Source organism: Agrilus planipennis, unplaced genomic scaffold (genome assembly GCF_000699045.2).
Source record: "Agrilus planipennis isolate EAB-ADULT unplaced genomic scaffold, Apla_2.0 scaffold68, whole genome shotgun sequence".
Classification (NCBI taxonomy): Eukaryota; Metazoa; Arthropoda; class Insecta; order Coleoptera; family Buprestidae; genus Agrilus; species Agrilus planipennis.
The window spans coordinates 117,100-141,207 of NW_020439033.1; the positions used below are offsets into that span (position 1 = coordinate 117,100).

The window sequence follows — 24,108 nt, forward strand, 5'->3', positions numbered from 1 at the left end:
ATTAGTTTCAGTAACTTCAGTAATGTTTTCTTTTAATTTTCGAATACATTCCCTTACAAATAACAAAGCTTCCTTTCTTTCTCGTATAAGTTCTTCGTTTTCCTGTGTTTCAAGATTTTCCAATTGGATAACACTTCGTAGTAGCATTTCGTTTAGAAACATCCTTTTCTTTTCATCTTCACCATCCAAATTGTTTATTTCTTTTCCATATGAATGGATATCTTCATTAATTTCATCGAGAACTTTCTTCGAAATCAACAGTTTTTCTTGGTCAGTAAGTTCGGTCTCTTTTACTACAACATTATGTTTTATATCCTCCACAATCTCTGGTGATTCTTCTTTTGAATCGTCAGGTTTTAATGCGACTTCTAACTTAGTCCCATATTCTAAAATCTCATCTTTATTGCTTGAAGAATCTTCATGGGCATCTTCCACAGCAATTTCATCGTTTGTGGTTGTTAACTCAGAAATAACAACACTTTCGGACTCTTCGTTTTCTACCAATGGTTGATGTTTAATTCCATAAACTACTTGGTATCTTACCTGATTTTCTTCGGTCGTATTTTGAGCGTTATCTTCATTGGCATCTTCCTCTGCAACTTCACCGTTTGTGGTTGTCAATTCAGAAATAACAACCCTTTCGGACTCTTCATTTTCTACCAATGGTTGGTGCTTAACTCTATAAACTACTTGGTATCGTACCTGATTGATTTTAGTAGTATTTTGAGAATTATCTTCGTTCTTTTCAATCGCATCTTTCAGTTCTTTCACTTTAGCTATATGCGATGTATCAACAGGATTTTCTTCATCGTTTTCTTCATTATTTAAATCGGTGATTACTACTGTTTGCTGCATATTATTGTCATATTCTTCATAAGGAATATATTTTTGTTCATGTGCAATTTGCATGGTTGCGGTTTGGACTTCTGGATTTTGAGAAGGTCCATTTCCCTCAAAAACATTTTTGAGTTCTTTAACTGTGACGGAATGGACAATCTGTTCGTCCTTTAACGTGTCTCTTACTCTTCTTGGTGTGCCATCATTAGGTTCTACAATGAATCCATCATCGTCTACTCTATATACTCCTGAAGATTCTTCTTGTGGTACTTCTTCTTCTTCGTCTTCTTCAGTTTTTTTAAACCATTTTGAAGGCCTTGTGACAATATGAGTAGGCAGTTTAGTAGAAGGTATTTCTTCGTCAGATGGTTTTTCTCTTTCTTCAATTTTTTGAGCTGATTCTACAGGCATTCTAGCGATTTGAACAGGCAGTTTACTGCTAGTGTTAGTAGGGAGTAGTTCTTCATCTGGTTGATAATTATCTCTTTCAAAAACACTCCTTAAATCTCGCACTTTAGCTATGTGGGATTCTTCTACGTTTCTTTCTCGAGGAGGTTCTACTTCATGAATTTCACCTTCGTGTGTCTCGTATAATGGCTTATCTTCATCAGAACCGGAAGAAGATGAATAGGAATATCTTGACGAAGAAGTGTACTCACTGTCATCAAAATTTTGTTGTTTAACTAGTTCGTGTGACTGCTTGCTGGAATTATGAAGTTCAGAATAATATTTCGTTTCTCTGTAGGTTGGAACTGGTTTGGGATCTTCGTCCCAATGCTTGGATTCGTACATATTCCTCAACTGGGAAACTTTTACAATTGGGGGATCAACTTCGCTGTAAACATTTACTTTGCTCTCGGATAAACCATTCTGTACAGTGGTGGTTTTCACTTTTTCAACCCTTGCAACATCTGGTGATGGGTAGCTTTGTTTAAAAATTCTTAATGTCTTTTGCTTTTCTTTCTGGACTGCTTCGCTGTTCCTATTATCGACTTCTCCAATTTTCTTGAGCAACTGTATCACTTCATCTTGCCACTCTAAGTAGTTCTGTTTATCCCTTCGACCAAACTGACGAGCTTCTTGAACCAAGAGTCTAGCTCTTGATTTTATTTGATCAATTTCTCTTAAATCAGAGGCTTCTTGATCTACTGTTGATCTTCCCCTGGTCCTTGGAGAGCTAACAGTTTGAAATTCCCTTTCAATATTACCATTCTGGGATTCGGTGGTCAAGTTTTCGAACTTTGAAAATGTTTCCCTAAAGTCAAACATTTTAGGATGCGCTTCTGTGTTACTGTGTCTTCTTTGGTACATTCTGGAACTTTCATCTTCATGCCCATGTGGACGGCGATTTCTTTTGAGATCGGCTAACGATTTCGATCTTGTAATGGTACTCTTTTCCGCCCTATTATGCTCACGATACCTACGTGGTGGTTCCTGCGTTTCCTTTTCAGGGTGCGCATATTTGGATTTTTTTCCACGACGACGATGGTCTGGTATATTGTGTTCACTTCTGTTCACGTGAGCCCCTCTGTGATAAATTTCAATATCATCGTTGGTATAGTGTTCTAATGATTCCACGTTTGGTCCGGAATGGTAAGGTCTTCTTTGGGACTGTACGTTTATAATCAAGGGTCTTGGCATTTTGAATCTAAAAAAAAATGATGCCTGGATATTGCAGATACGTGAAGTATGCCAAAAATATACAAAATAAATAACGACAAATTAAAAAAAAAGTATTGTGTGCACTTGCTGTTGAGGATAGGTAGCTACATTAAATAAATTCAAAGCGCCATGCAACTTAAGTGTTAAGAAAGCATCACGCCCCACCCTACTGAATAGCTGAGCTATATTCAGCAATTATTGGAAAAATATTACATGACANATTACAATTAAATTAAATAAATTAATAAAATATATGTAAGAATGCAAAAGAACCTCATGCTTACCTCTGGTTCTTCGTTTTATTTTGGCACTAATAAAATTCGCTTTAAACCAAACACCGCACCGGTGGAATTTGTAAACGAGTCACTTGTTAAGCTAGAAAAAAAGCGATTTTTGTGCACTGCCTTCGCCACTAATAATAAATTGATAAGGTGATAACAAAACAAAATATCTCTATAATGTGTAAACCGTATTGATTACGACAAATATGTGATAATAATGCAGCCATCCTGTACAAATATTTGGAAGTTGACGCCACATCGGCTTTTTTCCTTTAAACAAATAAAAATTTACAACTAATTCGCATTAACTCTACCTATGATTAGATAATACTTAATTCCAGAAAATTCTACTATTTCATTCAACATAAAATACCGAAGAATTTTACTTCTAAATACACCTGAAATTAAAAGCTAAAACAACTAAGAATAAGTAGCAAAAATAATTATTTTTTACAAGAAAATGTCACTGCTTATCGCATGAATATATGTTTCGAACTGTAAAATAATCGATCAACTAAAAATAAATAGTGACTTAATATTACTTATCAGTGTTTTTCAAACCTAAGTACCTATCGAAATTATTTTCACTTTAATACATCAAATTAAATTATTATCGATTTTGGCCTTGTCAAAACCAAATTAAAGGAAAAAGTAACAAAACAAGAAAATAAAAAAGAAATTAGAACAGGTACTTAAGCAATAATTGTAATACAATTCGACTTCCAACTGATCCACCCCTTATATCATTTTAATATCTTACGAGTATAAAAAAAGGAATGAAATAAGTAATGTACTTATACTGAAATGATTGCTTGGTAAAATTCATCACGACCATTTTTCGGTAAATTTTAATAATCCACACTTATCCCTTAAGGATTTTTTCTTTAAAGGTATTTAAACCACAGTACCATTTCTGATCTTTACCACCCTGAAGGTACACTTGGTAAAAATAACAAAATATAGTAAAATCCTGCGGGAATTTTTGGTAAAATGTCTGTAAATAAAACACATTACCATTTTAAATATTTTTTTTATTGATTATTTATTGTAGAAACCACGAAAGTGATACTACAGTCTTGTATGTTAACATATACCTATACTACTAACAAAACAGGGAACCAATCTGTACTCGTCTTCTTTTTACTGAACCAATTAAAATTGATCTACTATTATTATTACACTACACATTTAAATATATAAACATTGTACAAATACAAAATGAATTGCAACGTGGACGGCTAAAGAAGAAGAAGACGGTCCTTGTTGGTCCAACAGGCGCCCCTGTGATCGGATCGACCCGATTTTTGGGCCGGAACCAATCGCCTGTTTGAAGTGTCTTTTTTTTTTTTTAATTTTTGAAGCCACATCCATGTGGCAGGGGACTGGGACCCAACAGCAATTCTAGTGCTGTGACAGAAATCACCTGTTTTCTAGCATTCTGCACTGCCATAAAAGATACAACTTTTTTTCTCTATTTGCTTAATCAATTTAATCTAGATATTAAAGACAGAGTGAGAAGTCAAAAAGGAGAACTAGGCCGGGGGCGATGATAGCGAGAATTCGACGAAAATCATTAAATTAATCAGAAAATAATCGACATAGTAAAGGGACTGTATGCATGTATGAATGTAGAGAGGTATATAACACACTATAATAATGACGCAAAATACCAAAAACAGGGGGTCACTGCAATCCAACAGCTAAGGCTGTGACGTATGTCGCCTGCCTCTAGATTACATCCCACTTGGTGTCGATTTATAATTGATTGATTCATATATAGTTGGGACGATCAAAATTGGCAAAGTTCGCAATAAATTATCTGTGAGAATAGACGTATCTTCTTTCTTGTTTCCACTTGGGACTGTAGTCATTTGTTGCGTTTTGAACACGCCCTTGTTAAGTTAGGAAATACTTCATAAATAGTACAGATAAAGTGAAAAGAGATAACTGAATTACATCTTTAAGCAAACGTCTTTGCTTACCTAAATTCCTGAGAATGTTTAACTTTCTTGTTTGCCTGCATCTCTTTCTGTTACACACTAACTGGTGTAATGTTATTCCTTTTCTTTATTAGTGTCCGCTGCAATTCCTATCTGACATCTCTTTTCTATATTTACGATATTCCCTACAACGTCTGTAGCGAGTAAAAGTAGGCGTTCTGTCAGCAACCGTTCCAGTCTAATTAGTAAGTTGAAAGAAAAAAGTAAATGCGACATTTTTATTGCGGACTGTGCCAATTCTGAACGTTCCACCTATATTTAAGAGGATTCGTTAAAAAATGTTCAACGAAATCAAAAACTAAAAGTAATTTTAATCGCCCTTAAAGGTCAAACTGGTTCCATTACTTCAACAGTATAAACAGGTGAACCATTTAGGATTCTATCTAAAAAAATTTAGTTTTTGATACCGTAAACATATCTTTAACTTATAACTTATGCATATGAATCAAAGTCAATGATATTGAACCATATTAAACAACAAATAATAACAAATAAAAAAATATATCTTTCGCTCTGTAACGGACACAACATTGAATTAATTAATTACATAAATAAATAATAATATATATGGACAAAAAAAGTTGTTTAATATGTGGCAATACTGTCGTTTATTGTAATATTAGCCTCCAACCATTATAGCAAAATATTAGAGAATTTTCGTACCTTATCTTAAACATATCATCATCAAAGATGATATGAGTGATTGATTTTGTGTTGTGTCGATAATATACAAATAATAATTGTCATACTCAACTGTTAATTCCGGTTAAGATCCATGCGGACCTAAGTACCATTATAGAAACCCATAATAATGACAATAATAATAGGTATTTTCAACTACAAATGCAATAGCGTAAAAAGTAAAATATTCATTTGAGGCATTTACTCATTTACAGCTTATTTTATTCATGCTTCTTTTGGTTTGATTTTGTTATTGATTATCTATAGCATTATTTAGTAAAGTGATTAAAATTCTTTTAATGAATAAATGAATTCACAAAAAATATATTGTTATTTGTAATAGAGTAATAGTGATTGATTTGGAGAGCACACTGTAATAATAAGGGTCACATGTGATCGATAGGGTTGGTGATTTTTTCTTAGGGAACGGTTTTAATAGGAAGTTACAAATATATTACGAATTATACTTCCAATGATTAAAATACTTGCTTTGACACCACTATAATTTAAAATGTGTTTAATTACAAGTTTTAAATTATGTCAAATATTTTTTTGGTATGCTTAACAAAGTTGAAAAGTAGTACTAGGTACTACTAGGTGTTTATTTTAGACAAGAAAGTTTTCAATAAACAAAGTTACAAATTCGATTTTCCAAGTATTTTTATCATATAATACATTAAATTCGAAATAATTCATAACTTACATATGCTCATGTGGTTTATCAACACTATTCTGTAAAAAAAGTCCTTTACCTCAGGGCGCATGACATACTCCTAGGAAAAGCAATTTATTATTGAAAAATTAAAAGAATTTTAACCACTTGTGTCCGAGGAGTGATATAATTGGAAAGAAAATAATAATTTAGCTTACCTTTTCAGAAAAAATAATATATTTAAGACAGAACAAGAATATTAATTGCATAAAGTAGTAAGTAATAAGTATTTTGTACAAACCTCTGACAATTGGCTTCTCTTATTAATCTATTATTTCCCTTTTTTTCTATTTTTTTTTTTTTAATACAAGAACAGTAGTTTAGTGATAGGTGATTCTTAAAAATTTCGTTACGGAGAAAATTAAAATTAAGGTTTCTTACAGTCAACAGATAGAGTTATAAAAATTAATTAAGGATCACCCTAGCAAGTCTCAAACTATACAATATTTATTGTGGAAGTCACCACGGAAATTCAACTTTAAGAAAATATCTATTCAAAAACCAATTAAATCAATTAATTATTCCATCAGTCGCAACGTTGTAATCGAAATTAAAGCTATCCTAAACTGTAACGTCAACTGGGCCCAGCGTAGGTATACAAGACCAAGAACAATCGACTAGGACAAAAAACCAACCAATCGTTAATAATGTACAATAATAATAATAATAATGCATAAATATATATATGTATATATAGAGCTAATTTTAGACTTGCGGATGATAGAGAAGATAAACGGGTGATCATCTGAATCTGGGTTGCATCATGGGGGTGAACACAGGTCCACCCGGAAACATTGCCGGTGCCCCATAGACCATACCCGGTGGAACCCCGATCAATCCTAAACAAGAAAAAAAGGCAAAATAACAAAACCGATCGTTCGCTTTTGCAGATCGCGTGGTGGCAAGGTCAAGCGACAGTTCGAATATTGTCATTTTTTTTAACAAGGAAAAAACTAACATGAGTACAAATATACGTACTTTACTTACATACATCTGTTGCCTTATCGAATGCCAAAAAATATATTTAATTGCCTCGAATTTATGTTACGTCAGCAGAAATTCTTTAACGAATAATTATCATTATAGATGAAAAAAAAAAAAAAAAAATACGGCATATTCAGTTTCTATTCGAAGCAGTTACGAATATGTCCGAACGGTTACTGTTAGGTTCGGTTGTATTCGACCCTGTTCCCAACAGAATCGGAATACGCCATACAGATACCTACCTGTTGTGAAAAAAACAAAATTAAAGTAACGAGATAAGGCTAACACATAAAAGACACACAGCTATATTACAAACATGACCGACTACCAGACCATACAACCTAGGGGGTGATTCTGTGGAAAATTAATCAAACTGACTAATATTCAAAAAGGTGAAAAATGCTTGATTACAGATACGAACGGTAAAGGACAAAAAACAATGTTGAACTGTTATTGTCGAAAACTAAACAAATATATTTAATTAACTGTTATTTACGAATAGACATCATCAAATTTAAAAGTAAAAATATATTGGTAGATGGAAGAAATGCAAATATTTATTAGTTTTTAAAAAAATTAACATTATTAAAATGTATATATTCCATCAGCATGTGATTTTTTAACTAATTACGAAAATTATTGGAAACTAACAGAGGTGTGTATACTTCCAAATGAATTCAGTGCAACATCGTTTTCTGAATAGCCTTCAGCCGATTAACAAATCTAAATAAAGCGTCCACACCCTTTATCAACAAAAAAAACCGAAAGAAAAGAAATACATTAAAAAAGGAGATGTAAAAATTAGAATGACAATATTCTCACTATACGTTGTTTATCTTTTTAACGCACGCAATCGATACTATAATAAATTGATTTTTTAGTACATAAGTAAATCATGTAAAAATGCAGATTAAATTAATATTTAATCGACAATTATTGTAAAAAAAATTAAATAAAGAAACGAAAAAAGAATAAAAAAAAAGGTAATAGTAAAAGAAACAGAAATCAACCAATCAACCAATTACTGGCAAACTTAGCGACTGACAGATAATATATAATAATAGTAATAATGATAATAATAAATAATACAAGTATGTAGTATTTAATGCATAGCATGCGAACACAGAGTGCGTGACTGGTACCTGGGACGAAGTCGACACGCCCCACCAGAACGTCTTCTCTTCAACAGAACAAACGTTAACTCGATGCTTTTGTTATCTTGGTGCCGCTTCGTAATCAATTCAAAAATAAAAGTCTTTTTAAATTGTTTTTAAAATACACTCGTCGACTAATGCGTCTTTTATAGCCATAAAACACCACTGCTTCTTTCATCATTCACAATTTTTTATCATTGTGTACGTACACGCAACTCGTAAAATAAAATAAAGTACGTATTGACAAACAACGGCAAGATGCGACAGACGCGTAGCATATGTCTCATTAACTGTTGCCATCTTGTGACAGGCAACCAAACTACTGCACGTACCTAGTAGAAACAGCAGATCCCTGTAAAGTCTAGAAAGAGCAAAGATAGTGCAATTGGAGTTTCACAATCACTCTGCACGCGATAGGCTGCCGTTTAATGTCAGCACCCCATCCCCTTTTGGGTACAAACGAGACGGATTAGATATTTCTCTGTCCGTTATTCATACTATTCTACCTGAGGTGGCTCACCTCCAGTAGCTTAGCTCTAAAAGGGGAACATTAAAAAATCAAATATGTAAAACACTTTCCTGTCACCACCACTTGTAGGTTGATAATAAATTCGAGTACTTTTTTTTTAATTTAATCATCTACAGATAAACGACAATTAAATAAAAGTGATAAAGAAAGCAAGGTCGTTCGCATCTTGCAATTGGTCGAAAATGCAAAAGAATATTTTTCACTCAAATTCATAGAACAAAATAAAACAGCAGTCATCTATTTTACTATCTACAATCTACAAAAAAAAAATAAAATAAAAAATTAAAAACCGCTAGTCATTTTCCTAAAATTTAACAGCTAAACATATACTGTGGAACTGCTCCTTTTATATTTGTTCACCAGAAAATTACAACTGCCAATAGTCAAGACTTGCAAATTTAAGATATTGTTCCGAACATCACAATGATTAAGTTTAAACAAAACTTCTTCAGTAATAGTTAAACAAATATACTATTGTGCATACTTTTAATGGTTTCAGCAAAAGGACTATTACTATTTTCCATTTTTATCGCTTCTAAATTTTCAAATTGCTCTGAGGAATGCCTAAGTGAGCTACAAAAACAAAAGTAACTAAAAAACTAATTGACTATTTCTTCCACTCTTATTGTTCTTAAACAGCCAACTTCATTACATGGTAACATATTTTTATTTTGTTTGTTGAAAAACAAATAGTCAATTTACTCTATATATTAGCACTCGATCAAGTCAGCTGTGCCCGGTATTCGCGATACTACAATTTATTGCGTACGTACATTATCGTCGATAGCCATAATTACTGATATGTTTACGTACCTGGTGGCATGCTGATCGGTGGCGGTCGCATCAGATTAGTGCCCACGTAAATCGGCGGCCCAGGTATCATTGCAGGTCGATAGGCGGTCACCAGGGGCATACTGACGGATGTGCCCGGTATCATCATGGGTGGCCGTTGGAAACGCTGCATCATAGCGGCGTGATTCAACGCCTCCTGCTGTTTCGCGTGATTCACAGCCGCCGCAGCCGCTTGGGCTTGGTGAACGGCATTGGCCAACTGAATCAAAATAAAGGACGGTCAACAACAGAAACGAAGTTAATTAATCTAGTTGCCAACATAATGGCAGTTAACCCCAAAATACACAAAAAACAAAATACCACCGACATTTTAACTTCATTTGTGGCCGCCATATTGATCATTTACAAACTGGGTACAATAATCAATAATACATTTAACGTTAAAATGCATAAAATAAAACACTAGTGACATTTTAGCTTTTTTTGTGGACGCCATGTTAGTTTAGGCATGGTAATAAGTAATAAAAAAGAAATAATGAATTACCTCACTAGCTGCACTGCTTGACGCCATGGTCATTTCGTTCTCTTTGCTCGGAATGCTCCTTTGGTACTTGGACTTTCTCGCACGAATCTCTTCAAGCGATATGTCCTCTGAGGGGTGGATAATTTTACTGGCCGCCCCCGTGGTAATGATCGTGTTCGCTTTAGACGACTCGCCTCCCGAACCACCGCCTCCAGCCGTGGAATTTGTCGTGGGAGGAGCGCTAATCGTAGCTGCTATAAATAAGGCACAAATAATTAATATACAAAGGCGACAACAAATAATAAAAAGTATTAAATCTGAAATAAATAAAAGGTGTTACTTGCAAGTATAAAATTAATAAATACATAAATGGTAAATTATTGAGTAAGGTCTTCAAATATAATTGCATAAAGTAATGTTTAATGTCCATTTATAAATATTTTTTAATTATCTTTATCTTTAACTCATTAATAAACCTTAATTAAAGTTTTCACACAAACAAGAAGCAAATTAATATGATCAGACACAACTAATTAACTTTGCATGCCTTTTCACTATCAGCAATTAGAAATAAGTAATTCACCTGAACTAATTGGTTTAAAGTCCGCCCCAACAACAGGTGCTCCCCCAGGCGATGACGAAGGAATTGCACTAGGGAACAGGGGCTTTGCAGGACTAGCCATCATGTGAGGTGGAATTAGTGACATTCTAAAAGAAAACGTTTAATAACGTGAAAACGTATAATAATAATGAAATTGACTTACCCATGAGGTACAAATGGAGGCCCCATGTGACCCATGTGTCCCATCATGGGAATTCCCGGTGGAACTCCAGTCATCATGCCTGGGACAATTCCAGGTGATGCACTAGATGATCCAGGGGCTGTTCCGAGCAAACCTTCAGGTTTACTCTTCTTCATTGCCGGTTCATCATCATCATCTGAACCCGCACCACCCTGCTTTAACCTTTCGTGTTCCTTTAAATCTGGAGAGGGTATACCTTCAGGACAAAAAATATTTAATTTCAAAAATGCTGCCAAATCAAATGGTATACAGGTCCTACATATTTTTTAATTAGTTGGTAATGAAATAATTAATAAAAGAAATTCTTAGTTATATTTATCAATTAGTATAGCATTATCTTCTGCAAAAAAAGCATACTTGTGATATCATTAAAATGTAATTAACATAAACATGTTTATGTTATCTGATACTGTTTTTTTTATTTAAATTGTTTCATTTTATACTAATTGAGGTACAACATTAAAAATCACACATAAGCAAAGGTGATAAGAAATTACTGCTAATGATCACAATGAAACTAAACAATTACATTTTACTGAGAAATATGGCAAGTCATATAAATTGCCGGACTATACTGAAAACTGAAATTGCTGTCTCTAAGGTCATCTGAATGGTAAAATCTTCATATATTAACTTCTAAATTTAAACTTGTGCAAAAAGAAAGTTAACATGTTACATAAGCAAGAATTGGCTTAGGTGCTTACCTTCCATTCCATAAATTTCAATTTCAATGTTAGATCTGTTTGGCAGCGAATTTGGAACTTTGTCTATTGCTTCTTTGTGCACTTGCATACAATGAATTGACAAACCTGGACCCGTGTACAATTTTTTATGGCAAATGTGACATTTAAAATGCTTAGCCTTTTGGTGCTGAATTAGAATCTTTTCGTCTTCAAATTCTCGGTTGCAATACCTAAATCGGGTTAAGGAAATTACAAAACTAAAAATAAAATTCTAAAAATATCCGGGTATGCAATACTGCGTCAAATACTCCGATCTAAATAAATTACATGAAAAAGGATACCAGCACCACGGTTTCGACATCTTCTTCTTTTTGCGACCCATTTTGCACAATTTATTTCTTAAAAACGTAACAAAATTTACTAAACAGACATACACACGCGACAAACGTTATTTATTAATTAATTAGACCACTAGAAATATTAACAAAATAAATATTATGTTGTAATAAGACTACGATAAGTGAAAGACTTTACAATGGCGTATGGTGCACTCCAGGATAGCCAACGTCTAACATAAAACACAATCGATTAAAACAAAATTTAATTTAATTAATGCGAATTTAAAAATGCTTGTGAAATTACATCATCCTTGTGTGAACTATTTCACCAAAGTGTTTTTTAAAAAATATAACCCATCTACTCCACTTTCGTATTTAGAAAGTGAAAATTTGATATTTTGTAGTTGATAGTTTACACCACGTGATATTACAGCAATATGCTACCATAGAAAGCGAAATTGGTAAAGTAAATCTATAGATAATTGTATAGGAATATTTTACTTTAGTTTACTAAGTATATTATAGATGCCACCATTATTCTTTGGTATATATTTCATTCAAAATTTGTACGATTTATAAATACAGAAAGTAAATAGTATTGCCTATTTTATTGATGAAAGGATTAATTATGTTTTATTGCAATCAATTACCAATAAATAAAAATAAAATAAGAAGAAATCTTTATATGGGAGTGAATGTAATATGGTTTATTGTAACAATTAATTTAACATATAAATAATTTGAAACTGGTTAATATTATTTTATTTAAAATCTAGTAAAATTCATCTACGGGGTGTTTTTCTCCTTTGGCACGGTATCGTTCAAAATCTCATGGCAAAAACCACAAGCAAATATAATAAACTGTTATCTTCTTTTAACAATAAAACAATCATTTGTTTAATTTTCAATCTAAACCATAAACCTCCCCTCCCTTCCTGTAATCCGCATTTGCAAAAATAGTACTGTTCTTTATTAGCAAGGCACATATTATCGACCCCCTCTCTGAATATCGTTCCATTTTATGTCCCTTTTTTTGTAATCCTTCAACAACTTGCTAGAAAAAAAAAGAAAAAAATGTACCAGTGCGATATTGGCAAAGTTAAGAATTTATGGTAACATTACGGTAAAAATTTATAAATATGTATCATAACGTACCTGTAGGTTACCATATTCATAAGACACTTTCATGGGATAAATTTGATGATGAATTCTGGGAGCGTCAATGGCTTCCTTAATATTTTGTCCAAACCATAATGTTCGCATAATTACCTGGAAAATATTAATGGACTGATCAATAATCAATATATGATAAATATTTTTAAAAATTTAGGAAAAATTTTTTTTTTTCAAATTATTTCATGTTCTGTATGTCTATTACCAGCGCAACTGCTGTTGTAATTTTGGTACCTCCCGAGGCACCAATGACTACGCGAACGTCCCCATTTTTATCTGTTACTATGGAGGGACTCATGGATGACAGTGACCTCTTTCCCGGCTGCAGAGAATTACTTGGGGACCCTGGCAGACCAAAATAGTTTTTGTAATAAGGAAACGAAAAATCATCCATCACACTGTTCAAAACAATACCCGTAGATTTTGATGTTATACCAGCACCAAAACTATAAAAAAAAAGCCTGTAGGCTCCTGAAGTTTATGCAGTACAATGAGGTAATACACTTACTAAAGATTTACGGAACTTGTAGCGGAAACAGCGTCACCATTTTCTGCCAACACGGATATATGAGCCGTCCCATGGTCTTCCTGATTGTAGAAAACGGCCCCATAATCTTCCGGTTTTTGGCTTGTCGTGGTGTCGTCAATTTTTTTCCTGATTTGTTCAGCATATTTCGAAGATGTAAGATTATTTAGTAACTACATAAATAAAATTACCATTAAATATAATTACAAGTACTGGGTGTTTTGGAAATGGACACCATTCGATTCTGCTCTGTATTTTAAGATAAAATTTCCTTTGCAGATTTTCAATCCGATGCATAGTTGTCGAGTAATCAACAATTTAGTAATCCACCAATCGCAGCGCGCTTGCTGTGCTGCAAGAAGAAGTAAGCTTTTGTTTTTTTTTGTATGCAGCGATGCACTTGTTTCAGCTTGCAGCAAAGCAGCAGCGCTCTAATTGGGCAATATTAGGTTGTTAATAACTCGAAAAGTACACATCTGATCGAAAAACTGCAAAGGAAAATTTTTTTTTAGAATCACGTATAGAATCGATATAATTAAAAAAGAATAAAAATGAAAGTGCATAAAATAAATCCTGATTTACCGATGTTATGTTGACGTAATTAAGGTCTCCTAACTCTGTTCTTCTTGCGTAGGCGTATTTAAATGCCTCCAGGGTTCTGTGGTATGTTAACACAGTGTCATTAATAGTATTAATACTGTCAGGTGAAAAATTGTAACCGTCTAATATTCGGAGAATAAACCCTAATAAGACTCCAGACGCAGGGGGTGGAACTGAATATAAGCGGTCTTCATTTTGAAATGTTACCGAAATTGGTTCACGCCATTTTGCCCTTGAATAAAAAAAATATATTAAAAGGTAACTGATAAGGAGTCTAGCTATACTTACGTGTAAACCTTTAAGTCTTCCTCGTTAATAATACCCCCCAGTTCCTTTATGTCGTTTACGATCATTCGGGACATGTTTCCCGTATAAAAATCGTCACCGCCATTTTGGGCTATCAGTCTCAGCGTATCACAAAGTTTGGTAGGTCTTACAAGGGTTCCTGGGGCATTAAAATTACCTTTCTCGTTAACAAACCATTCTCTGCAAGTAAATAAAAATAAAATAATTTCATTATTAATATTAAAGACCAATAAATGTTCGTGAATTTGACTTACTTGAGAACGGGATCGTTCTTCATGTGGGGGCTGCTGAGCATGCCGTCATATTGGACCTTGCTTATATTGTAGCCCCTTTCGCACAGTTCAATGGTGGGCTCAATTATTTTGTTCCATGGAAGTTTTCCAAACCGTTGGTGAGCCGCCCAATATCCCTTTAATTCTCCGGGAACACCCACCGCAAGAATACCTTTGTTAAATATCACATTTAATGTCAGAAGCAGTAACAAACGTGAGGACTAGTAAACAACGTAAAAAAAAATGAAAATCGATTTTAGGCTAAAGTCTTGATGATGCTTGAAAAGGGGAGGGGGCGCCTTTCAAGGATTATTCAGGATAATCGTGTTGGGTGTCAAATGAAAGCGTATTAAAATGCAAGATCGAAAATTTGGGCGACACCTTACAAAAATGTAACAATTGTTTAATATCTCAAAAGAAATTACCCCTTTTTTCTAATAAAATATATCTCTCATGCTTTAACAAAGTTTATACATGATTTCATTTATTTAATTTAATAATGACGACTGTATAATTTTTATTTATGTTTCAATGTTACCTTTTTTTGATTTGTCGTGATCAGTTTTGTACATATCGGGGGTAGCTTTGAGAGGGGCGGCTTCTCTGGCGTCTAATGTGACAGCAGTTTTCGTGTCTCGCGTATAGATTGTCATAAAAAACCCTCCCCCTAATCCCATACTTTGCATGTTGACCAGTCCATTGCAGAACATTGCTGCAAGTGCTGCATCGACCGCAGATCCATTTTGTTCTAATATTGACCTGAAAAAATAATAATAAACACTTAAAAATGTGTCAACGCTATTAAATTAAAAACAACACGTAAAGTATTTTTTAAAGGTAATTAAAATAATCGCAGACGTTAGATACATAATTAAAACGCCCTGTATATTATGCTCTTTTATATACGAGTCCTTCAGGTTTTGTATTTTTGCTGAAGTGCATATTATACGTACAGTATGTAGATAAATTTTTCATTAATATTATTTCACTGACTTTATTAACGGTAATAAAATTACCTTGAAACATATCATATTATTGTGTGTTGAATCCATTTTTATGGCTTTGGACAGAATTTTTTGAAAAACTAGCTGGCCTCGCTATTATATACGTAGGAAAAATCGAAGCAGTTCAATTAGTATTTAGTTTTTAAAATTAATAAAATTGATATCAAATAAATTATCAACAATCTGAACTAATTCAATGCAAATTGTTTATATCTAAAAAATGTACTTTTGTATATGTATATTGTTTTAATTTTTTATAACTTATTATTCGTTTAAATACACAAAGAAATCAAAAAAATGTAATCATTTCTTTTGTTCATTTGTCACCTACCTACACGATATCCAAAATTAACAAAGAAGTTACTCATACTCATTAATTAACAATAACAGAGATAATATTATCAAGTAAACGTAAAACAGGTAACAAAAAGAAATCCATTTTCAACCTAATTTGATTTTAAACACCCTGTGTAATGCTTGTTGAATTATTAGCTGCCCTAATTAATTATTTATTGTAAGATATTTAAAGTTTTATGAGTTGTAATAATTCCGAAAAGGAACACGCAAAATATTAGAGGTTTTTAAATAGATATTTTACGTAATTAATTAATTATTTCTAATTGCATAGGTACATAACGAAATAAACAAATTTGCAACATTGTTTTCAAAACTTATTCGTTTTCTGTCTATCAAGCAGTTTGCATTTTTTGTTTATTAAAATGATTACACCAGTTTGCTTAGATAGACAGGATAGAAGGTCAAATCAATAGTTCAAATAGATGATTAGATCAAACGAAGTTTACTATTATTAAATTAAGTTATATACGATGGTCGACAAAGAAGTTGTAGAATTACTTCGAATTGGATATATTATTACAAAAATACAGAATAATTATTATGCATGGTATATATAAAGTAGTGTAATTACTTAATCTCATTTATGAATTACTTGATTTACTTATCAGTTTTTCAAAGTAGAAAAACAATACAATTAAATGTTAATAAACATAAGTTACTGTTATTTTTATAATGGGAACCTCACTCAGACCTTTACTTTTGGATCATACTTTGTATATTCCCAATTCCTCAACCAATCAAAACCTGCTGCGCTCATCACCAATAAAGTTAAAATTATCATCTTATCTAAACACTCCATAGCATTGTAAATAAATAAGTATGTTTATATCTATGTATTACAAAAAAAAAACTCAGGAGGTAAAACAAAAAGTTTTTATTTATTATTAATTGCATTAACAAATGATGCAAGAAATTATATTTCTGAAATCAGAAATGCATACGTGTGAAGTATCACACAAAGACATACTCAGTGAGATTGTGTATATTAATGATAATAGATTTGATTTCATAAATAAGACAACGAAAGCAATATCAATACATGTAATAATAAATTGTAGGCTGAGGTGTTGTTAGCCTTGAAGCGTACACATCACGTCACTGTTGAATATACTTTTCGAAATTTATAATCATGTCGGTAAACAAAAAATCACAGTCCTGAACTAGCGCTAATTGTCTTCGGAAAAACGAAAATCACATAGAATCATATTTTTTTAAAACAATGAGAACTAGTGCTTCACTTCGACTTCCATTTTCTTGTTCTTCTCGGTGTTCATGAGCTTGGTGAGGATTTTTCTAGAATGTCCACTCGGGTCAAAATGATTGGTGTGTTCTGATGCCTCCCTCTTTGATCTTTGTTTACCGCTATGTCCCGAAAAAATGTACTTGTCATACTCGAAATTGTAACGATCGTATTCATCAAAAAGATTCACTTCACTTTCTGACATTTTTAAAATTCACTACAACACAACTCGATATGATAACACAACTGAAAACTCGTTTGTCTGCGGTCGATGACTCTAATACAAACACTGCTTGCCGACCTTCCATGTCGATAAATTTATAACGTATTTAACGCATGCGCTTAACGTAAAAAGGACGCAAAGGTGACTGGATTTTGTATTATTGTTTATTATAGAATATTTTTATTTACATTTCTTTATCTGGAAAATACATAATTGATAACAAATGATAGCTGTTGAAAACGAGTACGTTGGAAAATAAGATAGGAAAATTTTATATAAAAATGATAGCATTATTGTATTTATACTTTCTATTGATATACCAGGTGCAATCAAATAGTAGAATGATGTGTTTCCTATAAATATTTTATTAAACACTTTTCTTTCATTGTTCCGAATAAAATATTAAGATACAAGTAATTCTTTCTCGGCTTGGTTAATTTATTAAGGTAAATTATGCAAAATTTATCTATTAATATCAAATTTGTATTTTGAAATGAAAATTCACTGTATCTATATTTGCTTAACGGAAATTCGCTTTTTATTTTTAGAGAAGTTTTAAGTAGGTATTATTTCGAGTTTTATTATATAAAATAACTTAATTAACGTAAAACCCAAAATATAATTACAAAAAATTCTGAATAATTTCGTTTGAAATACTGTTGAATATTCTAGAATACCTTTCCATATTCGTATACTTTTGTATGCAATACATAAATATGCAGACTGATACATATGTAAGTAGGTGATGGCTTCTAGAATATCTTTCGAAATTACTGTTCAGCTTAGGTACCTGTTTTTGCTCAATAATTAAGACAAGGCAATAATTATAGTGATGATAACGTGTAAACACTTTTTTTAACCAATTAAGCAAATAGAGTAAAATTTAAATCGTAAATAAATAGATTTTTTGAAAAACGAAATCTTGTTCGATAAAGCGTATAAATGAGTAAATAGAACACTTCACCAACACAATTTTGAAAAATGTATTATCGTCGATAAGGAGATAAAACTGTTATCGTAAATCCATTATATTTATATCCATACATTTAATAAAATATTAAACTGTATAGATACTAAGTTCCGTACTTTTCCTCAGAATTAAATTAACCAACATGTGATTGATAGCAATATTTAGATTTAGATCCAGTCATTATTTCATAAAAAAGTATCGCCCTGTACATAACGAATTATTTCCATACTATAACTTAGGCAACCTAATATACAGGAACGAACGATTGTTAGCAAGCGTACAAAAGCTTTTATTTGTATTTTATAGTTAACTGTTTCTTTCTAGCATTATATTTAATTAATACTTGTTGTACAATCTCTTAATTAATATTAAATCAAAAAGAAGCAAGACCATCATTAGAAAGAAGCCCAAATGAAAATAGTAAAAATGGTTATACTTACTTTCCTATTTCAGCACAAGGGGGACCATCAGCGCAAACAGCTGCCTTTTTGAATATCTTAAGTTTCGATGCTGAAGAGGGTAATTGTTTAGTAGGGTTGGGGGGTACGAGTTCTTTGTTATCATCGTTTGCAAGAGTTCTTAACAAGAAAGCGACAAGAAAACAGACGAGGATGAGCAATATGAGTGCTAGTATTCCTATCTTTTTCCCTCGTGATAAACTTGGACTGAAACAAAAGAAAGCAGGCATTAAAAAACACAAAATAAAGCTACAAAACAAAAAGTTGTGCTGCCATCTAAAAACACAATAAAATAATAAAATGTCGAACTGCCATCTATCTATCGGTACAGTAACAAAACGAAGACTTGTGCTGCTACCTATCAACATAAGAAATAATTACGTGTTGCACTGCCTGTAACATACAGGGTGTAGCTTAATGAACATCATGTAATAAGTACAACTACAATTGTTGTTTCTAAAATTCTTATAAGAAATTTTGGAAATTAACAATTTTTATTGTTTGAGGACAAGGTCAATTTATTATGTCGGAATTGTATTATTTCTTATTCGAGCTGAATTAAACTGAATTCATCTCAGTATAATAATTGCGGTAACTGCTAATTACACATTACTACTTATTTTTGTATTTATCGGAACATCAAAGGGAAAAATAAATGCACGACAACACCCATTATTTAAATACATTAATTACTTAAAGAAAACTTTATAAGTAAACAGTAAACATTCAGTGCATTCTGTTTTATCTTGTTATAAAAAATATTGGGTAATTTAGGTGTATTTTAATTATTGTAATAGTAATGAAAAATTAAAAATAACGCATAACAGAATAAAATCAGCTGCATTATATACGGGGTGTTTTTAACTGCAATTAAATGTAGAGTATATTGGTTTTATGAGATTTAAATTTGATAGTTATTCCTTTTCATTTTTAATAACTCAAATTTGTACCAATTATAAGGTAAATATTGCACATTTTTTTCAAACTTACGTTTTGTTTACAGTTCCTTCTCCACCATCACTATCAACTAGAAACTGTGAAGCAGAATCGCGTGTACTAAGCATTTCTCTTGTGTGATTATTATTTTTATTTAAAAATGCATTTCTTTTTCTGATGCAACTTCGTCTATTTCGTGTTAACTGTTTGCTGTTTACAAAAGCCTTGTTGTGACCATTTTTTAGATCTACCATAATAATTTAAACTGACTTAATTTGTAGTACCTAACCATTATTATTTTTGAATGCTGTTGTGTAATGTCAGAAATAAATAAAAAAATAAGTATCTAATGCTACTGGTAACCGAACCTTAGTGCCATTTTGTTTTAAAATCAATACCATTAGTTGCATTTTGGGGCTCTCTATCGGCTAACAGCCGAACAACAGCAAATATCTTTAAGTATGAAAGAGTTTTGTAGAAATTTGCCTAAGAAACTTGTCCTTCTTTAGATCTTAAGTTTTAACCTCTTTGAAATATGCTTTGGAAATATATATTTGTCAAAGAAACCAATATTTCTATTCAATATAATACAGATGTGTGAACTTACCGACAGTAGAGGTTCCTTTTCGTGCTGCCATCTTTTGAAATGTCCATAGACTGTACCGCCATTGTGTTACAAACTAATTAAAGATGGCACTAAAATATACATAAAGAAATTAATTTACCTTACTGATGTTTATATGAAAATTTCACTTATATTATACTGAATAAATCTAATGTGAAATTGTTTATTGATCTCAATAATGCATGTGTAATAATAATAGTACCTACAGTTATGGTATTTCAATTTCAAATAAACATAAAAGATACTGCAAAGGTATTGGCAATTTAAATGAATAATAAAGAAAAACTAGAAGTGAAAATTGGACCTTGCCTTACCTAAATGGTAAAAAAGAATCTCAGAAACTGAAACATTTCAAGCGCGAAATTATAAAAACGAATAATTGTTATTAAGATTTGCAATAAATAAATCCTTTCGACATAGGTAATTGATATTATGCAAATGAGCGAATTAATAAATCATTAAGAGATAATTGAAACACGGCTTAATCTGAGGTTGTAAATAAAATTAATATTAATAAATATTTCAATTGTCGAATTATTTAATTACAAAATCGATTATTTTGGACATTTGATAAAATTGTTAATAAAAATTGGCACGTCTTAACTAACTGTTTGCTTACTCAATAAATGGCAAATATCGATTTTCGGTCTCTAATTCCTCCACCTACTCAAACAGTCATAAAAACCGAACTTGTTAACTATGCTACTAGAATAGAACTAATTTTAGGTAGGTAACTCAAATTTATCGTGTGAAAAAGTGGCTAATCGAATTTGTTTTATTACTGGTTCTAGAAATAAATTTAAAGTCCTTCGAATTCGGCTGACGGACAATTATTCTTTGGCGAATTTGTTTACAATTTAAAATTTTGTTTAGAAACGAAATATCAACGTCTAGAAAAAGAACAACGCATGTGTATGTGGAACGTTAATTCACACTTTCGCTTTAAATATTAGTTCGTTTACGTAATACCAAAGTAAAAAACAAATTCCCAAAAATATACCAAATTAAACTGCAAATCATAAACATAAAATATACCAATATCTGAGTTTTTTGTGGAATAATTCATTGTGGTATTGTTCATATATTTTTTAGCAAAGTTCTGCTGATAACCATCGTTATCGTTAGTTAATCACTCTATATTTTTGAGCAGGGGGGTATGTTTACGTTCCTAATGTAGAGTAGACTCAAAAACTTCGAAAGAACTCATTGTGGTACTATTTGTTAAACTTGTGAGCAAAGTTCTACTGACAATCATTATTATCGTTACTTAATCACTTTATATTCTTAAGCGGGGACATATGACTACATTCCTCATCTGAAGAAAAGTAAAAAACAAAAGGAAGGATGTATTAGAATCCAAAAAAATGGATGGTGGCTGAAAGAGAAAGAAGGAAGTTGTAGAATTTGTGAAAGGGAGCATGAAACATTGATGCACGTGTTGGAAGGATGTATTAGGATCGAAGGAATTGATGGTGGATGAAAGAAAAAAAAAGGAAATTGTGGAATTTGTGAAAGGGAGCATGAAACATTGATGTATGTGTTGGAAGGATGTATTAGGATCGAAGGAACGAATGGTGGATGAAAGAGGAAGAAGGAAGTTGTAGAATTTGTGAATGGGAGCATGAAATATTGATGCATCTGTTGGAAGGATGTATTAGAATCGAAGGAATGGATGGTGGATGAAAGAGAAAGAAGGAAGTTGTAGAATTTGTGAATGGGAGCATGAAATATTGATGCATCTGTTGGAAGGATGTATTAGAATCGAAGGAATGGATGGTGGATGAAAGAGAAAGAAGGAAGTTGTAGAATTTGTGAATGGGAGCATGAAATATTGATGCATCTGTTGGAAGGATGTATTAGAATCGAAGGAATGGATGGTGGATGAAAGAGAAAGAAGGAAGTTGTAGAATTTGTGAATGGGAGCATGAAATATTGATGCATCTGTTGGAAGGATGTATTAGAATCGAAGGAATGGATGGTGGATGAAAGAGAAAGAAGGAAGTTGTAGAATTTGTGAATGGGAGCATGAAATATTGATGCATCTGTTGGAAGGATGTATTAGAATCGAAGGAATGGATGGTGGATGAAAGAGAAAGAAGGAAGTTGTAGAATTTGTGAATGGGAGCATGAAATATTGATGCATCTGTTGGAAGGATGTATTAGAATCGAAGGAATGGATGGTGGATGAAAGAGAAAGAAGGAAGTTGTAGAATTTGTGAATGGGAGCATGAAATATTGATGCATCTGTTGGAAGGATGTATTAGAATCGAAGGAATGGATGGTGGATGAAAGAGAAAGAAGGAAGTTGTAGAATTTGTGAATGGGAGCATGAAATATTGATGCATCTGTTGGAAGGATGTATTAGAATCGAAGGAATGGATGGTGGATGAAAGAGAAAGAAGGAAGTTGTAGAATTTGTGAATGGGAGCATGAAATATTGATGCATCTGTTGGAAGGATGTATTAGAATCGAAGGAATGGATGGTGGATGAAAGAGAAAGAAGGAAGTTGTAGAATTTGTGAATGGGAGCATGAAATATTGATGCATCTGTTGGAAGGATGTATTAGAATCGAAGGAATGGATGGTGGATGAAAGAGAAAGAAGAAAGTTGTAAAATTTGTGAAAGGGAGCATGAAACAGTGTTGCATGTGTTGGAAGGATGTATTATGATCGAAGGAATGGATGGTGGATGAATGAGGAAGAAAGAAGTTGCAGAATTTTTATACGGGAAGATAAAACTTTGATGCATGTGTTGGAAGGATGTATTAGAATTAAAGGAATGGATGGTGGATGAAAGAGGAAGAAAGAAGTTATAGAATCGTTTCAATAGGGTACTTATTTATTTGTAGCAAACATGAAGCATTGCGATTAGTTTATTTTCAGTTGTTAATTACAAAATATGTATTCAACTGAGAATTTATAGAGTACTTTCTTTTAGTAATAGTACTTTTACTGCAACAATTTTTAGTATACTGTTAATTAAGAAATGTTAATACTGTTGTTGATAAGTTAAGCGACAATTGTTTTGCAGATGTGTTGTTAGCATACCTTTTTGATAAAGTTCAGCTATTGCAAGTATTTCATTGTTTACCCATTCAATTGTTTATTTAATGAATCAAATTAACTTAAGTACAACCGAAAAAAGTGAGCTTTTAATCGAATGCAATTTGAATTTGTTTGCTTATGATATGTATATCCTTTATATTTCGATAGAAAAAGAATTTTTCACTTATACAATTCCTAAAAGTTCAATAGATTCCAAAAATATACTTCAGTAAAAGGACATTTTTTGGTAAAATTATTAAGGAAAACTATTAACAATAACAAAACAATAAAAATATACAATGGATAAATCACGTTTTGTCTAGTTAATTTGTTGCTATTTCAATTGTTTCTTATTACTTTACAATAATTAATAATATTAAAAGTAATACCAAAG

The 24,108-nt window shown here is 32.1% G+C and overlaps 4 protein-coding genes across 7 annotated transcripts in view; all 4 read right to left on the reverse strand.

Moving 5' to 3' along the window:
• LOC112905040 overlaps positions 1 to 2,478 on the reverse strand; it is an 8,801-nt gene extending 6,323 nt beyond the window's left edge. Inside the window, exon 1 of the mRNA XM_025976618.1 lies at positions 58 to 2,478. Coding sequence (XP_025832403.1) covers positions 58 to 2,478 — 2,421 coding nt within the window. The remainder of the gene's footprint in view (positions 1 to 57) is intronic.
• Positions 2,479 to 6,529: 4,051 nt separating this feature from the next.
• Positions 6,530 to 12,023, reverse strand: LOC108732847 (BUB3-interacting and GLEBS motif-containing protein ZNF207). Of its 2 annotated transcripts, none has more exons than XM_018463832.1 (7): positions 11,983 to 12,023; positions 11,663 to 11,871; positions 10,920 to 11,154; positions 10,739 to 10,863; positions 10,177 to 10,409; positions 9,654 to 9,891; positions 6,530 to 7,012 (listed from the first exon to the last, which is right to left on the reverse strand). In XM_018463832.1, exons 1-7 carry the CDS (start codon positions 12,021 to 12,023, stop codon positions 6,915 to 6,917), a joined length of 1,179 nt encoding a protein of 392 aa, XP_018319334.1. In that variant the 3' UTR covers positions 6,530 to 6,914. The 2 variants fall into 2 exon arrangements, with proteins under 2 accessions (XP_018319334.1, XP_018319335.1); XM_018463833.1 differs by having other exon boundaries at positions 6,915 to 7,012; positions 10,177 to 10,406.
• A 648-nt stretch (positions 12,024 to 12,671) lies between these two features.
• Positions 12,672 to 24,108, reverse strand: part of LOC108732833 (glutathione hydrolase 1 proenzyme) — a 14,780-nt gene continuing 3,343 nt past the window's right edge. Inside the window, exons 1-11 of one of the 3 annotated variants that reach the window (XM_018463816.1) lie at positions 21,289 to 21,509; positions 20,652 to 20,740; positions 19,091 to 19,315; positions 15,395 to 15,615; positions 14,839 to 15,028; positions 14,567 to 14,764; positions 14,261 to 14,510; positions 13,661 to 13,851; positions 13,358 to 13,598; positions 13,135 to 13,248; positions 12,672 to 13,033 (exon numbers count right to left, since the gene is read on the reverse strand). In XM_018463816.1, the coding sequence (XP_018319318.1) occupies positions 12,884 to 13,033; positions 13,135 to 13,248; positions 13,358 to 13,598; positions 13,661 to 13,851; positions 14,261 to 14,510; positions 14,567 to 14,764; positions 14,839 to 15,028; positions 15,395 to 15,615; positions 19,091 to 19,315; positions 20,652 to 20,713 (1,842 nt within the window). In that variant the 5' untranslated portion in view covers positions 20,714 to 20,740; positions 21,289 to 21,509 and the 3' untranslated portion in view covers positions 12,672 to 12,883. Of the gene's footprint in view, positions 13,034 to 13,134; positions 13,249 to 13,357; positions 13,599 to 13,660; positions 13,852 to 14,260; positions 14,511 to 14,566; positions 14,765 to 14,838; positions 15,029 to 15,394; positions 15,616 to 19,090; positions 19,316 to 20,098; positions 20,580 to 20,651; positions 20,741 to 21,288; positions 21,510 to 24,108 lie in introns of those variants that run through there. The other 2 variants (XM_018463815.1, XM_018463814.1) reach the window with 2 other exon arrangements.
• On the reverse strand, positions 17,185 to 17,757 carry LOC108732834 (nuclear protein 1). The gene has a single exon (XM_018463817.2). The coding sequence runs from the start codon at positions 17,660 to 17,662 to the stop codon at positions 17,444 to 17,446; it is 219 nt and encodes a 72-aa protein (XP_018319319.1). The 5' UTR covers positions 17,663 to 17,757; the 3' UTR covers positions 17,185 to 17,443.

Excerpts from the sequence above, each read along its gene's own strand:
- LOC108732847 (XM_018463832.1), bottom strand. The coding sequence starts at position 12,023 with ATGGGTCGCAAAAAGAAGAAGATGTCGAAACCGTGGTGCTG. Across the intron at positions 11,872-11,982 it reads ATGTCGAAACCGTGGTGCTG|GTATTGCAACCGAGAATTTG; the intron begins GTATCCTTTTTC and ends AACCCGATTTAG. Across the intron at positions 10,410-10,738 it reads CTTTAAACCAATTAGTTCAG|CAGCTACGATTAGCGCTCCT; the intron begins GTGAATTACTTA and ends CCTTATTTATAG.
- LOC108732834 (XM_018463817.2), bottom strand. The coding sequence starts at position 17,662 with ATGTCAGAAAGTGAAGTGAATCTTTTTGATGAATACGATCGTTACAAT.